This window comes from Leucoraja erinacea, chromosome 14, assembly GCF_028641065.1.
Source record: "Leucoraja erinacea ecotype New England chromosome 14, Leri_hhj_1, whole genome shotgun sequence".
Taxonomy (NCBI): domain Eukaryota; kingdom Metazoa; phylum Chordata; class Chondrichthyes; order Rajiformes; family Rajidae; genus Leucoraja; species Leucoraja erinaceus.
The window spans coordinates 41,693,056-41,707,023 of record NC_073390.1 but is presented as its reverse complement, the minus strand read 5'-3'; the positions used below and the strand labels follow the sequence as shown (position 1 = coordinate 41,707,023).

Sequence of the window (13,968 nt, the reverse complement as noted above, 5' to 3'; positions counted from 1 at the left end):
TGGGCAAAGAACAACGACAGGACAAATAGTAAGACTCAAAGTCATAGAATGCCAGTGTAACACAGCAGGACCGGCAGCATCTCTGGAGAGAAGGAATGGGTGACGTTTCGGGTCGAGACCCTTCAGGTTGAAGAAGGGTCACTTCAATCTACCTGACCCTTTAGGCTCCAGCATTTTGTGACTATCTTCGGTGTAAACCAGCATCTGCAGCTCCTTCCCGCACATCTCGGTAGCATGTTCAGCACCGACATTGTGGGCCGAAGGGCCTTTCCTGCGCTGTACATTTCTAACCTATGTAGAAGTTTTACCCTTATTTGATCATTTGCACAGAATAAATCTCAGTCGCATTAAAATATTTTAAAATATTAATGATCTAATTCCGATGCTAACCTATATAACCGCGTGATAGATCTGTAACTGGTAGAAATATTATACTTGATTTAATATTTAATCATTTGCAAAAAACCATTGGAATAATGGGAAAATTCTAACTTGTATATATTAATGAGCCTGTTCAATTCTTTCCATATAAATGTGCTGCATTGAAAATCTCAAAATCCTACATCATTATGATTATTTCATATTCATTAATAAAAATAAATAAATAAAATATGCAGATTATGTGCACAATAATTAAGATGCGCAGGACAAGTTTAAATCAAAATATACCAAACTTGTACTCCAGCAGTTTCAATGTGTTATTTGTATTAAGATATTGTATTTAAAATGAGTTCAAGAGCAAGTTCACATTTGTTGTCACATGCACCAGTTAGGGTACAGTGAGATTTGAGTTACCATGCAGCCATTCAATTAAAAAGAACACACAATACACAATAGAATTTAACATAAACATCCACCACAGTGGAATCAACATTCTTCACTGTGATGGAAGGCAATAACGTTCAGTCAATCTTCCTCCTTTGTTCACACGTGGTCGGGGCCATGAAAGGACGGCCCGATGTACAAGCCCTCTCATCAGGATGATCGAAACTCCGACGTCGGGACGGATCAGAACACACACTTGGAGTTCCCGAATCGGCCACTTTCCTACCCGAGACCGTGGCTTCATGATGTTATAGGGCCGCAGGCCGGCGGTCGGAGCACTTCTTCCGGCGATCCCCGGCAAGGGATCGCCCCGCTCCACCACGTTAAAGTCCGGGCCGCACCTGCTGCTGAAGCTCTGAGCCGGTCTCCGGGAAAGGCCGCACCAATCCAGTTGTTAGGCCGCGAGGGGGAGCAAAGACGCGGCAAAGAGAAAAGTTGCATCTCCGTCGAGGTAAGTGACCGAAAACCAGTTTCCCCCTATTCCCCCCCCCCCCCCCCCCCACTAAAAACATACATTTGGACATACTAAAATACAAAACAAAAATTCAAAAGGCCGAAGACGTTGCTGGCGAGGCTGCCCTTCACGGCCCCACCCGATGGTCCTTCATGAGCCAAAGTCTCAGTCTGAAGAAGGGTCCTGATCTAAACTGTCACCCATCATTTTTCTCCAGAGATGCTGCCTGGCCCACTGAGTTACCCCAATCTCTTTCCATCACTGAAGACTTTGTGTGGCACGGTGGCGCAGCGGTGGAGTTGTTGCCTCACAGAGCCAGAGACCCGGGTTTGATCCTGACCACGGCTGTTGTCTGTACTTTCTCCCCGTGACCGCGTGCTCCGGTTTCCTCCCACACTCCGAAGACGTACCGGTTTACGGTAAAATTGGCTTCGGTAAAAAAAAAAATTGTAAATCGCCCCTAGTGTGTAGGATAGTGTTAGTGCGCGCGCGGGTGATCGCTGGTCGGCGCGGATACGGTGGGCCAAAGGTGTCCGTTTCTGCACTGTATCTCTGAACTAAATTAAACATGTGCGCTGTTCAGTAATTGTGCTATCTCCTCAGAGAGCATCGATAATAAATTATACAATAGCAGTTTGTTAAAACTAAACGGGTGGCACATTGGCACAGCGGTGGAGTTGCTGCCTTACAGCACCAGACACCAGCGATCGATATTCACTGTTACTGCTGTTACTGAGTTCGTACGTTCTCTCAGTGACCTGCGTGGGTTTTTCTCCAGGAGCTCCGGTTTCAACACTCCAAAGACGTACAGGTTTATAGGTTCATTGGCTTCTAAAAAATTGTAAATTGTCCCTAGTGTGTGTAGGATAGTGCTAGTGTGCGGGGATCGCTGGTCAGCACAGACTCGGTGGGCCGAAGGGCCTGTTCCCACGCTGTATCTCTACAACTTAACTAAACATGTAGGAAGGAACTCCAGATTCTGGTTGAAACCAAAGATAGGCACAAAAAAGCTTTGGTTTAAACTAAACTAAAGATGCCTGACCCACTGAGTTCCTCCATGAGGAAAAAAAATTCATCCATGGAGTTGTGAATCTGTGGAATTCTCTGCCACAGAAGACAGTGGAGGCCAATTCACTGGATGTTTTCAAGAGAGAGTTAGATTTAGCTTTCAGGGCCAAGGGAGTCAAGGGATATGGGGTAAAAGCCTGAATGGGGTACTGATTTGGATGATCAGCCATGATCATATTGAATGGCGGTGCAGGCTCGAAGGGCTGAACGGCCTACTCCTGCACCTATTTTCTATGTTTCTATGTTTCAATTACTTTGTGTTTTGCTCAAGGTTCTAGCATCAGCAGTTCCGGGTCTCGCCACAGAGTGGAGCTAATGGGTAACTCAGTTCAGCGTCTCGACGCGAAACGTCACCCATTCCTTCTCTCCAGAGATGCTGCCTGTAGGACCTATACATCAGAAGGTGCAGATCCAGAGCCAGCAGCATAATGGGGGACCCCTACCACCCCAGCAATTGACTGTTCCAGCTGCTTTTGTCAGGCAAACGCCTCCGTTGTCAGGCTGTGAAAACAGAGAGGATAAGACGGAGTTTCATCCCACAGGCCATCAGGACTGTAAACTCTTATCTCACCAGGGATTAATTTATTGTTGTTTTGTGTCTTTTTTAATGTTTTTTTCTCAAATGTAAATACTGGTTCTGTTCTGTTGTTCTGTAGTTCTGGCACAATCTTGCACGATGCTGGCTCGAAGGGCCGAATGGCCTACTCCTGCACCAGTGTCTATAGTCTATTGTCTAATCCGCAGGCATTGCCACTTTCATTTCACTGCACATCTTGTATGTGTATGTGACAAATAAACATGACTTGACTTGTATAACGTTCCTTCTGGTGAAACACATTTTAAATATAGGGCTGCATTTTTCGAGGAAATGGGAACCATTGAGAGGGAAATCCATTTAGACTGCGTCAGATTCATGACTTCTAAACACACACAACTCAGCCCACTTACATTTGCTGCTGGAAGTTTCAACGCACTGTGTCACCGCAACCTCCCGCGTTCCAGGGAAAACAATCCAAATCTGTCCAACCTCCCCTTACAGCCGCACGGTGGCGCAGCGGTAGAGTTGCTGCCTCACAGCACCAGAGACCCAGGTTCGATCCTGACTACGGGTGCTGTCCGTACGGAGTTTGTACGTTCTCCCCGTGACTTGCGTGGGTTTTCTCCGGGATCTCCGGTTTCCTCCCACTCCAAAGACGTACATGCAGGTTTGTAGGTTAATTGACTTCTGTAAAATTGTAAATTGTCCGTGTGTGTGTGAAAGTCCTTGTGTGCGGGGTGATCGCTGGTCAGCACGGACTCGGTGGGCCAGAGGGTCTGTATCCGCACTGTATCACTAAAATCTCTAGTCTAAAGCTGATCTCTCTAATCTAGGCAGCATTCTTTCTTATGGACCTGTCCCACTTTTCGGCGACTGCCGGCACCTGTCACAGGTCGCTGAACATTTTCAACATTGAAAATCCAGCGGCGAATGGAAAAACGCTACGACTCTTGGGGCGACTGAGGAGACGACTCACGACCGCACAGGCGACATGTCGTGGGGTGAAGCCTGTATGGTTGTGAGTAGTCACCAAAATAATCGTACCTTGTTCTGGTTGCCGCTGGTGCACAGACAGCCACTCCACAGTCTTTGACAGATCTGGGTCAGGATCCAGTGGCATGGAGTCCAAGACGACCGGAGACCCTTTTCTGCTGCAGCCTTCATCCGCCTTCCCAGCCGTTGTGACACTCCACTAAGGTCAGCCATCGTCCTCTGCCTGTTCCACCGTCGAGGTCTTGGTTGGATTGCTCTTTCTCAGAGACCTCCCCCTCGACCTTACCGCCATGAGTGGCCCTACCAGGAGTATAGCTCCAGACGGCATCGCTCTCAGGATCTCAGGACCGCACAAGCTTCTCCACCACGACAAGGTGACAATCCACGGAGAAGACTATTATTGTTATTATTCCACTATTATTGTTTGATTTTTTTCATGTGTGTGTGTGTGTGAGTTATGTATTTCTACACACGCTGCACTTTCTCTCATTTATGATGTAGTTTACAGTGTACTATGTTCACATATCCTGTTGAGCTGCTGCAAGTCTTGGGCCTGTTCCACTTTGGCCGGCAGTTACGCGACAGGGTGGTGGCGCGCGAAGATTTCGTGCAGGACATCTTCCGGAGATTCATTTATCATGGCAGCATGTTCAGCACGGACAATGTGGGCCGAAGGGCCTGTTTATGTGCATGGACCGAGCTTTCAGAGGAGGTAGGTGATGCAGGGACTATCCCAACGCTTATGAAACAGTTAGGCAATTACATGGATAGTAGACCAAAATGCTGGAGTAACTCAGTGGGACAGGCAGCATCTTTGGAGAATTATTGGAGGATCTCTGGAGGATCTTATTGAAACACTAGACGAAGTGGGACCCGTTGGGTCCCATGTTCACACGGGAGGGCTGGTCCCCCAACGCAATATTCCACCTCTCCACCAATTCCAATATTGGTGGCCAGTGGGAGGGGGGGGGTGGTTCTGGAGCGCTAGTATGGGTATTGTGGGCTGAAGGGACTGGTTTCCAGAGGGCTAGTATGGACATTGTGGGCCAAATGGATTCTTGGGCTGGTTGCTCAGTCACTCAAGCTTGTTGTGCTGGCAGCTCACTCACTCACGGCTGGTGGGCTGGCAGTTGACTCATGGCTATTCCTTGAAGTTCCATTTCAAGCAGGGTGCAAGGCCACCAAATTCAAGTGCAGTTTCTTACCAATTCAAGCAGGGTGCAAGGCCACCAAATTCAAGTGCAGTTTCATACCATTTCGAGCAAGGCCACCAAAGACAGCGAGTCGTGACCACTCCCTCCTCCATCTTGCAGAGACTGAGCCACGCCCACACTTCTGGGTTTTATAGTCCCGCCCCATCCCACCAGAAGGGGCGTGGCCTTCATGGTGTGATTGACAGGAGAGAGAATCTCAACATTTTTTAAACACTAATAACTCTTCTATTTTTCATCAATGGGTAAAATCCTCGGCACCTGATGAGCGGAGGAGGATTCTGAGTAAGATGGTCAAAAATCATAACAATACATGGTAGCGTTTTTCTAAAATCAATATAAAGCGCAACCAGGAAGTGGTCAAGATTAGACTTTTAATTATATAGAAGGCAAGGCAACTTTAATTAGGCAAGGCAACTTTAATTAGGCAAGGCAACTTTGATAAGGCATGGCAACTTTGATTAGGGAACACAGTTTTAGCATTTCCAAACCATAGGCAACACAGCTTTAGCAATTCCAAACCAAAGGCAACATAACTTTAGCATTTCCAAACTATATTTTCAAACCACATTAAGGGCACTGACAGGTCAATAAAACCACTCACAGTTTAGTGGACTTGTGTTCAGTGTTATTCACAGCTCAGACTGAGAGACATGATCTCTCGCTCCCCCATCTTGCAGAGGCTGACAGGCACTCAACACTTCCGGGTTTTATAGTCCCTCCGGAAGGGGCGTGGCCTTCATGAGAGAGAATCTCAACATTTTTTAAAACACTAACAACTCTTTTACTTTTCATCGATGGGAAAAATCTTCTTGCCCTGCACAGCAGAGGGGGACTGAGCAAGATGACCAAAAATCACAGCCATAAGTGGCAGCGTTTTTTCTAAAATCAATACACAGAACACCAGGAAGTGGTCAAGATCAGACTTTTAGTAATATGGATATAAGATTATTAAGGCGTTGGACATGCTAGAGGCAGGAAACATGTTCTCGATGTTGGGGGAGTCCAGAACCAGGGACCACAGTTTAAGAATAAGGGGTAAGCCATTTAGAACGGAGGTGAGGAAACACTTTTTCTCACAGAGAGTTGTGAGTCTGTGGAATTCTCTGCCTCAGAGGGTGGTGGAGGCTTTGGATACTTTCAAGAGAGAGCTTGATAGGGCTCTTAAAGATAGCGGAGTCAGGGGATATGGGGAGAAGGCAGGAACGGGGTACTGATTGGGGATGATCAGCCATGATCACATTGAATGGCGGTGCATGCTCGAAGGGCCGAATGGCCTACTCCTGCACCTATTGTCTATAATGGGTGATGTTTCGGTTTGAGACCCTTCTTCAGACTGTTAGGGGACAGGGAGATACAGAGATAAGAAAGTGTATAGATAAGGAAGTGTATGGTGTGAAAATTAGACAAAGGGGGTGGAGATCAAGGAAAATGTAGAATAGATCATTGTTAGGTAGGAGAAGGTAACAACAAAGTAAACAGAGATACAATGTAATGGGGACAGTCTGACTGGTCAGAGAACCAGGAAGGGGGAGGGATGGAGAGAGAGGGAAAGCAAGGGCTACTTGAAGTTGGAGAAGTCAATGTTCATACCGCTGGGGTGTAAGCTACCCAAACGAAATATGAGGTACTGTTCCTCCAATTTGCGCTGAGCCTCACTCTGACAATGGAGGAGGCCCAGGACAGAAAGGCCAGATTGGGAACGGGAGGGCAAGCTAAAGTGCTGAGGCACCCTGGTGATCAGGTAGGTTAAGGCCGAGCCTACGCTTGGTCTCGCCGATGTAGAGAAGTTGACACCTGCAACAGCGGATACAGTAGATGAGGTTGGAGGAGGCGCAAGTGAACCTCTGCCTCACCTGAAAGGTCTGTTGGGGCCCTTGGATAGAGTTGACACAAAATGCTGGTGTACCTCAGCGGGACAGGCAGCATCTCTGGAGAGAAGGAATGGGTGACGTTTTGGGTCGAGACCCTTCTTCAGACTGAATCTTAAGACCTCTTTTCTTCAGATACATGGATAGGACAGGTTTGGACAGATATGGACTAGCGTAGCCGGGACATGTTGGCCGGAGTGGGGAGGTTGGGCTGAAGGGCCTGTTTCCACACTGTATCACTCTATGACTCTCTGTGCTATAGTGTTCAGTGTTCTATATAAATCATATTTCAGCTGCAATTGTGTTCACTGGAAAAGTACTAACCGCAGCTGTTTTTGAATGGAAATAAATCACAATAAAAGTTGACTGCACAGCATTCTGTGTTTTATATTGACATTTAAATTAAAGCTTTGCTCAAGAGACTATAAGAAGCCATTAATTGTGTAGCCAAGCTTTCTCAGTGGAACATCGAGATATAATCTGAGGTCCCTAAGGACCTCCGGGCTGAAATATTATTCAGCAAACACGTTGAAAGTATGAAGTGCATTTAGTGTACGAGCAATTTAACTTTCTCAAAACGTATTATATATTTGACTTCATTAAAGGATTCACCAGTCTTGGACAATAAACAATAGACAATAATAGGTGCAGGAGTAGGCCATTCAGCCCTTCGAGCTAGCACCACCATTCAATGTGATCATGGCTGATCATCCACAATCAGTACTCCGTTCCTGCCTTCTCACCATATCCTCTGACTCTACTATCTTTAAGAGCCCTGTCTAGCTCTCTCTTGAAAGTATCCAGAGAACCAGCCTCCATCACCCCCTGAGGCAGAGAATTCCAAAGACTCACAACGCTCTGTGTGAAAACGTTTTTCCTTGTCTCCATTCTAAATGGCTTACCCCTCATTCTTAAACTGTGGCCCATGGTTTTGGACTCCCCAACATCAGGAACATGTTTCCTGCCTCTAGCGTGTCCAAACCCTTAATAATCTTATATGTTTCAATGATATCCTCTCTCATCCTTCAAAACCACAGAGTATACAAGCCCAGCCGCTCCATTCTCTCAGCATATGACAGTCCCGCCATCCCGGGAATTAACCTTGTAAACCTATGCTGCACTCCCTCAATAGCAAGAATGTCTTTCCTCAAATTAGGGGACCAAAACTGCACACAATACTCCAGGTGTGGTCTCACTAGGGCTCTGTATACCTGCAGAAGAACCTCTTTGCTCCTATATTTGATTCCTCGTGTTATAAAGACCAACATGCCATTCACTTTCTTCACTGCCTGCTGTACCTGCATGCTTACTTTCATTGACTGATGAACAAGGACCCCCAGATCCCGTTGTACATCCCCTTTCCCAACTTGACGCCATTTAGATAGTAATCTGCCTTCCTGTTTTTGCTACCAAAGTGGACAACCTCACATTTATCCACATTAAATTGCATCTGCCATGCAAAGGCCTACTCACCCAACCAGTCCAAGTCACTCTGCATTCTCATAGCATCCTCCTCACAGTTCACACTGCCACCCAGCTTTGTGTCATCTGCAAATTTGCTAATGTTACTTTGAATCCTTTCATCTAAATCATTGATGTGCGGTCCCTGCACCGAGCATTGCAGTACCCAGGCGGTACGAGTCTTGTAGATACACTGATGCGCTCAAGAGATCACCATAACAAATGTTTAAGAAAGAACTGCAGATGCTGGAAAAATCGAAAGTAGACAAAAATGCTGGAGAAACTCAGCGGGTGAGGCAGCATTTATGGAGCAAAAGAATAGCTGACGTTTCGGGTTGAGACGTGTGTATATATAGAGTATGTGTGTATAAGGAGTATTAAAGGTATTAAGGGTATTTTATTGGTCACATTCACATACACCTAGGTGTAGTGTAGTGAAATGCTTCTTGCCATTTTTGCAGCACATAAAGAAGGAATACAGACATAACATTAATAAGAGTTTTGAACATAAAGAACATCCCCCCACAATGGTTCCCATTATGAGGGAAGGCACAAAGTCCAGTCCCCAACCCCAGTTCACCCATAGTCGGGCTGATTGAGGCCTCCACAGTTGCCTCTACGGAGGCCCGATGTTCCAGGCCGTTCTCGCCGGGTGATGTTGCTCCGGCATTGGGAGAATCCTCTCAGCGGCTTGGGAACCCTGGAACAGCCGCTTCCGTACTGGAGGCCGCGGCTTCCGAAGCCGACAAGGCCGCGCCAGTTGGGGCTCCACAACTGGCGATCTCATCTAGAGATCCCAGGCTCCCGGTGTAAAGTTCAGCGCTGCCGCCCGCGGCTGGTCGCTCCACAGTCCCGCAGCTCCGCGATGTTTTCCTCAGCAATCTTCAGCTCACCGGAGCTCCAGCGCGGCGACCCGGGCAAGGCATCGCCCGCTTCGCGATAGCGCTCCAGCCGAAGCCGAGGTTCTGGGCGGTCTCCGACAGGAAACGCCGCTCCAGGCCCGCTGGTAGGCCGCGAGGACAGGTCGAAGCTGCAGCCCGGAGAAAAGCTGCCTCTCCGACCAGGTCGGGACCCTGAAAGGTAGTTTCCCCCTTCCCCCCCCCCCACCCACCCCCCCACATAAAAATGTCTAGACCTCCAAACAAAACACTTTAACTAACTAACATAAAAATAAAAAGATGTAAAGACAGACAGCTGCTGGCTGGGCAGCTTTTGTAAGACTTTAGAGATACTGTGTGGAAAAAGGCCCTTTCAGCCCACCGAATCCGCACCAACCAGCAATTACCCCGTACACTAGCACTATTCTATGCATTATGGACAATTTACAATTTTACTGAAGCCAATTTGGAGAGTGGTAGGAAACGGGAGCACCTGGAAAGACCCACTTGGTCACAGAGAAAATATACGGACTTCATACAGACGGCACCCGTGATCAGGATCGAACCCTGGTCTCTGGCGCCGTAAGGCAGCAACTCTACCGCTGCATCACCGTGCTGCCCTAACACAAGGTAAACAAAACATTAAGGCAAGAAGGGAAGATTTAATACAAACCTGAAGGCCAACTGGAGAAGGGTCTCAATCTGAAACGTCATCTATCCATGCTCTCCACAGATGCTGTCTGACCTGCTGAGTTACTCCAGCACTTTGTGCGTGTTTTGTAAATCAGCATCCGCAGTTCAATAGACGATAGACAATAGGTGTAGGAGTAGGCCATTCGGCCCTTCGAGCCAGCACCGCCATTCACTGTGATCATGGCTGATCGTCCATATTCAGTACCCCGTTCCTGCCTTCTCCCCATATCCCCTGACTCCGCTATCTTTAAGAGCCCTATCTAGCTCTCTCTTTACAGTATCCAGAGAACCTGCCTCCACCGCCCTCTGAGGCAGAGAATTCCACAGACTCACAACTCTCTGGGTACCTCATTTCCTATTTTTAAACCTACTTTAATCTAGCGCCCTCTAGTGGATTTACGATTTCAGAAACACTTCTTAATTGATTGAAAGACATCGCATGGAAACAGGCCCTTCGGCCCACCGGGTCCCTGCCAACCATCAAGGTTATCCCAGTCTCATCCACTCCCTCCAGACTAGGAGCAATTCACAGAGGACAATTGACCTTCAAATCCACACTTCAATAGACAATAGACAATAGGTGCAGTTGTAGGCCATTCGGCCCTTCGAACCGTCATTCAATGTGATCATGGCTGATCATCCACAATCAGTACCCCGTTCCTGCCTTCTCCCCATATCCCCTGACTCCGCTATCTTTAAGAGCCCTATCTAGCTCTCTCTTGAAAGTAGAACCGGCCTCCACCGCCATCTGAGGCAGAGAATTCCCCAGACTCACAACTCTCCGTGAGAAAAAGTGTTTCCTCATCTCCGTTATAAATTACTCACACCTTATTAACCCTTAATACCAAACTCTTAATAATCTTATATGTTTCAATAACATTCAATAGTCATATGTTCCTTCAAAAACGCCTCTGGGATGTGGGAAGAATCCATAGCACCCGGAAGAACTCGGTTTCTCCCACATTGCCACTAATGTGGCCCCCTTCTCTTGTTTCAGGGGTGCCCCCTCCAGACTCTGTACCACAATGTCCAGTAGCTAATAAACCCCAGACTGTGGTCCAACCCCATGAAAAACAGGAACGGGGTACTGATTTTGGATGGTCAGCCATGATCAAATTGAATGGCGGTGCTGTTTCAAAGGGCCAAATGGCCTACTGCTGCACCTATGTTCTATGTTTCTATGTAAATCACAGAGCCCTCTGTTCGGTTTAAGCTGTGACAAGGACTCTCCAGACTCTCTTCGCAAATCCACACTCTGCAAAGAGGTGGGCAACCTTCTCCTCTCTAGTAGCCATATCAGGAGAAACATCTCTTCCTCCCTCCCCCGTTCCCCCCTTGAGCTGACATGATTGTACCCACCATGCAGTTGGGAACCCTCGTATTGCAGGACGGAGATGGAGTCCGTAGTGACACGGTGTCAACACAACACCCTCTCCCTCCATGTCAGCAAGACCAAGGAGCTTTCTGAAGTGTGGTGGAGTACAAGTCCCTAATCTGCATCAATGGTGCAGATGTGGAAATGGTTGAGAGCTTCAGGTTCCTTGGCGTTAATAATACCAATGACCTGTCGTAGAACTACCACACATTGAGACACATTGAGACAAGAAGGCACAACAACGACTTCAAGTAACCCTTGCATTGTGGAGGACTGCGTCGCAACAAAAACCTTTCGAGTGTTTCCTAACCAGAAGCCTTGGATGAACCATGAGATCCGTACTCTTCAGAAGTCCAGATCCCCGCCTGGGCATTCAGGTCTGGAGATGCAGAGGTCCACACGAAGTTCAGGTACGACCTTGGTAAGGCCATCAAAAAGGCCAAAAGGGACTTCTGCTCCAAGCTGGAGGATGAGATGGATGTTCGGCAACTGTGGCAGGGCTTGAATGCAATCACCTCCTACAAGGCGAAACCTGGAGGCTGCTCAAATGTCAGCAAAGCATCTCTCCCAGACGAGATCAATGCGTTTTACGCACGCTTTGATAGGGAGAACACTGATGTGCCTTCCCGAGCCCCCATTCGCTGTGATGGTATTTCGGTCTCAGTCACAGAGGCCGACGTCAGAAGATCCATCAGAGAGGTGAACCCTCGAAAATCGCCTGGACCTGATGGTATACCCGGTCGTGTTTTGAAAACCTGTGCGGACCAACTGGCTGGAGTTTTTACGGACATTTTCAACCTCTCACCTCTGAGGTCTGAGGTTCCCACCTGCTTTAAAAGGGCATCAATTATACCGGTGCCCAAGAAGAGTAAGGTGACGTGCCTCAATGACTATCGACCAGTAGCACTAACGTCTGTGGTGATGAAGTGCTTTGGGAAGTTGATTATGGCGCAAATCAACTCCTACCTCGACAAGAACCTCGACCCACTGCAGTTCGCTTACCACCACAACAGACCAACGGTGGATGCGATCTCACTGGCTCTCCACTCCGCTCTGGACCACTTGGACAACAAAAACTCATATGTCAGGCTGTTATTCATTGACTACAGCTCGGCGTTTAATACCATCATCCACTCCAAGCTGGTTACCAAACTCGCAGAACTGGGTCTCTGCGCATCCCTCTGCAATTGGATCCTCGACTTCCTCATCCACACACCACTGTCTGTCCGTATTGGTGGAAATGTGTCAGCCTCGATAACAATCAGCATGGGAGCACCTCAAGGCTGTGTGCTCTGCCCCCTGCTGTACTCACTCTATACTCATGACTGCGTAGCCGGACATAGTGCGAACTCCATCATGAAGTTCGCCGACTACACCACTGTTATGGAACGAATCACTGATAGTGACGAGTCAGAGTATAGAAGTGATGCAATTATAAAGAAAGCACATCAGCGCCTCTACTTCATGAGAAGATTACGGAGAGTCGGTATGTCAAGGAGGACTCTCTCGAACTTCTACAGGTGCACAGTAGAGAGCATGCTGACTGGTTGCATCGTGGCTTGGTTCGGCAACTTGAGCGTCCAGGAGCGGAAAAGAATGCAGAAAGTTGTGACCACTGCCCAGTCCATCATCGGATCTGACCTCCCCACCATCGAAGGGATCTATCGCAGTGGCTACCTCAAAAAGGCTGCCAACATCATCAAGGTCCCACACCATCCTGGCCACACACTCATCTCTCCGTTGCCATCAGGTAGAAGGTACAGGAACCTGAAATCTGGTACATCCAGGTTCAGGAACAACTTCTTCCCCACAGCCAGCAGACTATTAAACTCAACTCAAACAAACTCTGAACTATAACAGCCTATTGCACTTTATCTGTTTATTTATATCCGGTAGGCGGCGCGACTCTCGTCAGCAGCGGCCTCTGCAGCCCGTCCGCGTTTTTATTATTTTCTGTCTATGTTTCTATGTAGTTTTTGTTATTTTATGTTGGGGTGTGTGTGTGTGTGATGGGGGGGGGTAGGGGGTGGGGTGGTGGAGGGGGGAAACTTTTAAATCTCTCCCTGCACGGGAGACCCGACCTTTTCTTGTCGGGTCTCCGTTATCGTTGGGGCTGCAACGAGGAGCGGCCTCCAACAGGAAGAGACCGGGGACTCTGGTGCCGACGACTCACCGTCACGGGCTGGCCGAGTCCGGAGCGGGTGGAGCGGTGGAGGAGCGCTGCTGCTGCTGCTGCTGTTGCTGCGGCCCGACCTCCGGAGAGTCGGGGCTTCAACTGCAGGTCTGGTAGACGGCGGCACCGGGAGCCCGCGGGTCCCTGGAGGGAGACCGCTTTTCAGGGCTCTCGCAACGGCGACTTCTCCCGCCCGAGTTGCGGAGTCGAAGAGCTCCTGGAGCGGGGCCTTACATCACCGCCCCGCGCGGCTTGGAATGGCCGCGGGACTCTGCGAGCGCACGCCGGGGGCTCCAACACCAAGACCCGGTGTGCGACCTCGCACCACCTGGCGTGGCTTTAATGGCCGCGGGACAATTGCCATCGCCAGCCGGGGGCTTTGACTTTGACTGACATTGGGGGGGGGGAAGAGTGCAGTGGAGAGATAA

At 48.5% G+C, this 13,968-nt stretch overlaps 1 protein-coding gene across 1 annotated transcript in view; it reads left to right on the top strand.

The window, feature by feature from the left end:
- The first annotated feature begins 11,696 nt into the window (after positions 1-11,696).
- pde6d (phosphodiesterase 6D, cGMP-specific, rod, delta) overlaps positions 11,697-13,968 on the top strand; it is a 41,544-nt gene continuing 39,272 nt past the window's right edge. Inside the window, exon 1 of the mRNA XM_055645325.1 lies at positions 11,697-11,788. Coding sequence (XP_055501300.1) covers positions 11,697-11,788 — 92 coding nt within the window. The remainder of the gene's footprint in view (positions 11,789-13,968) is intronic.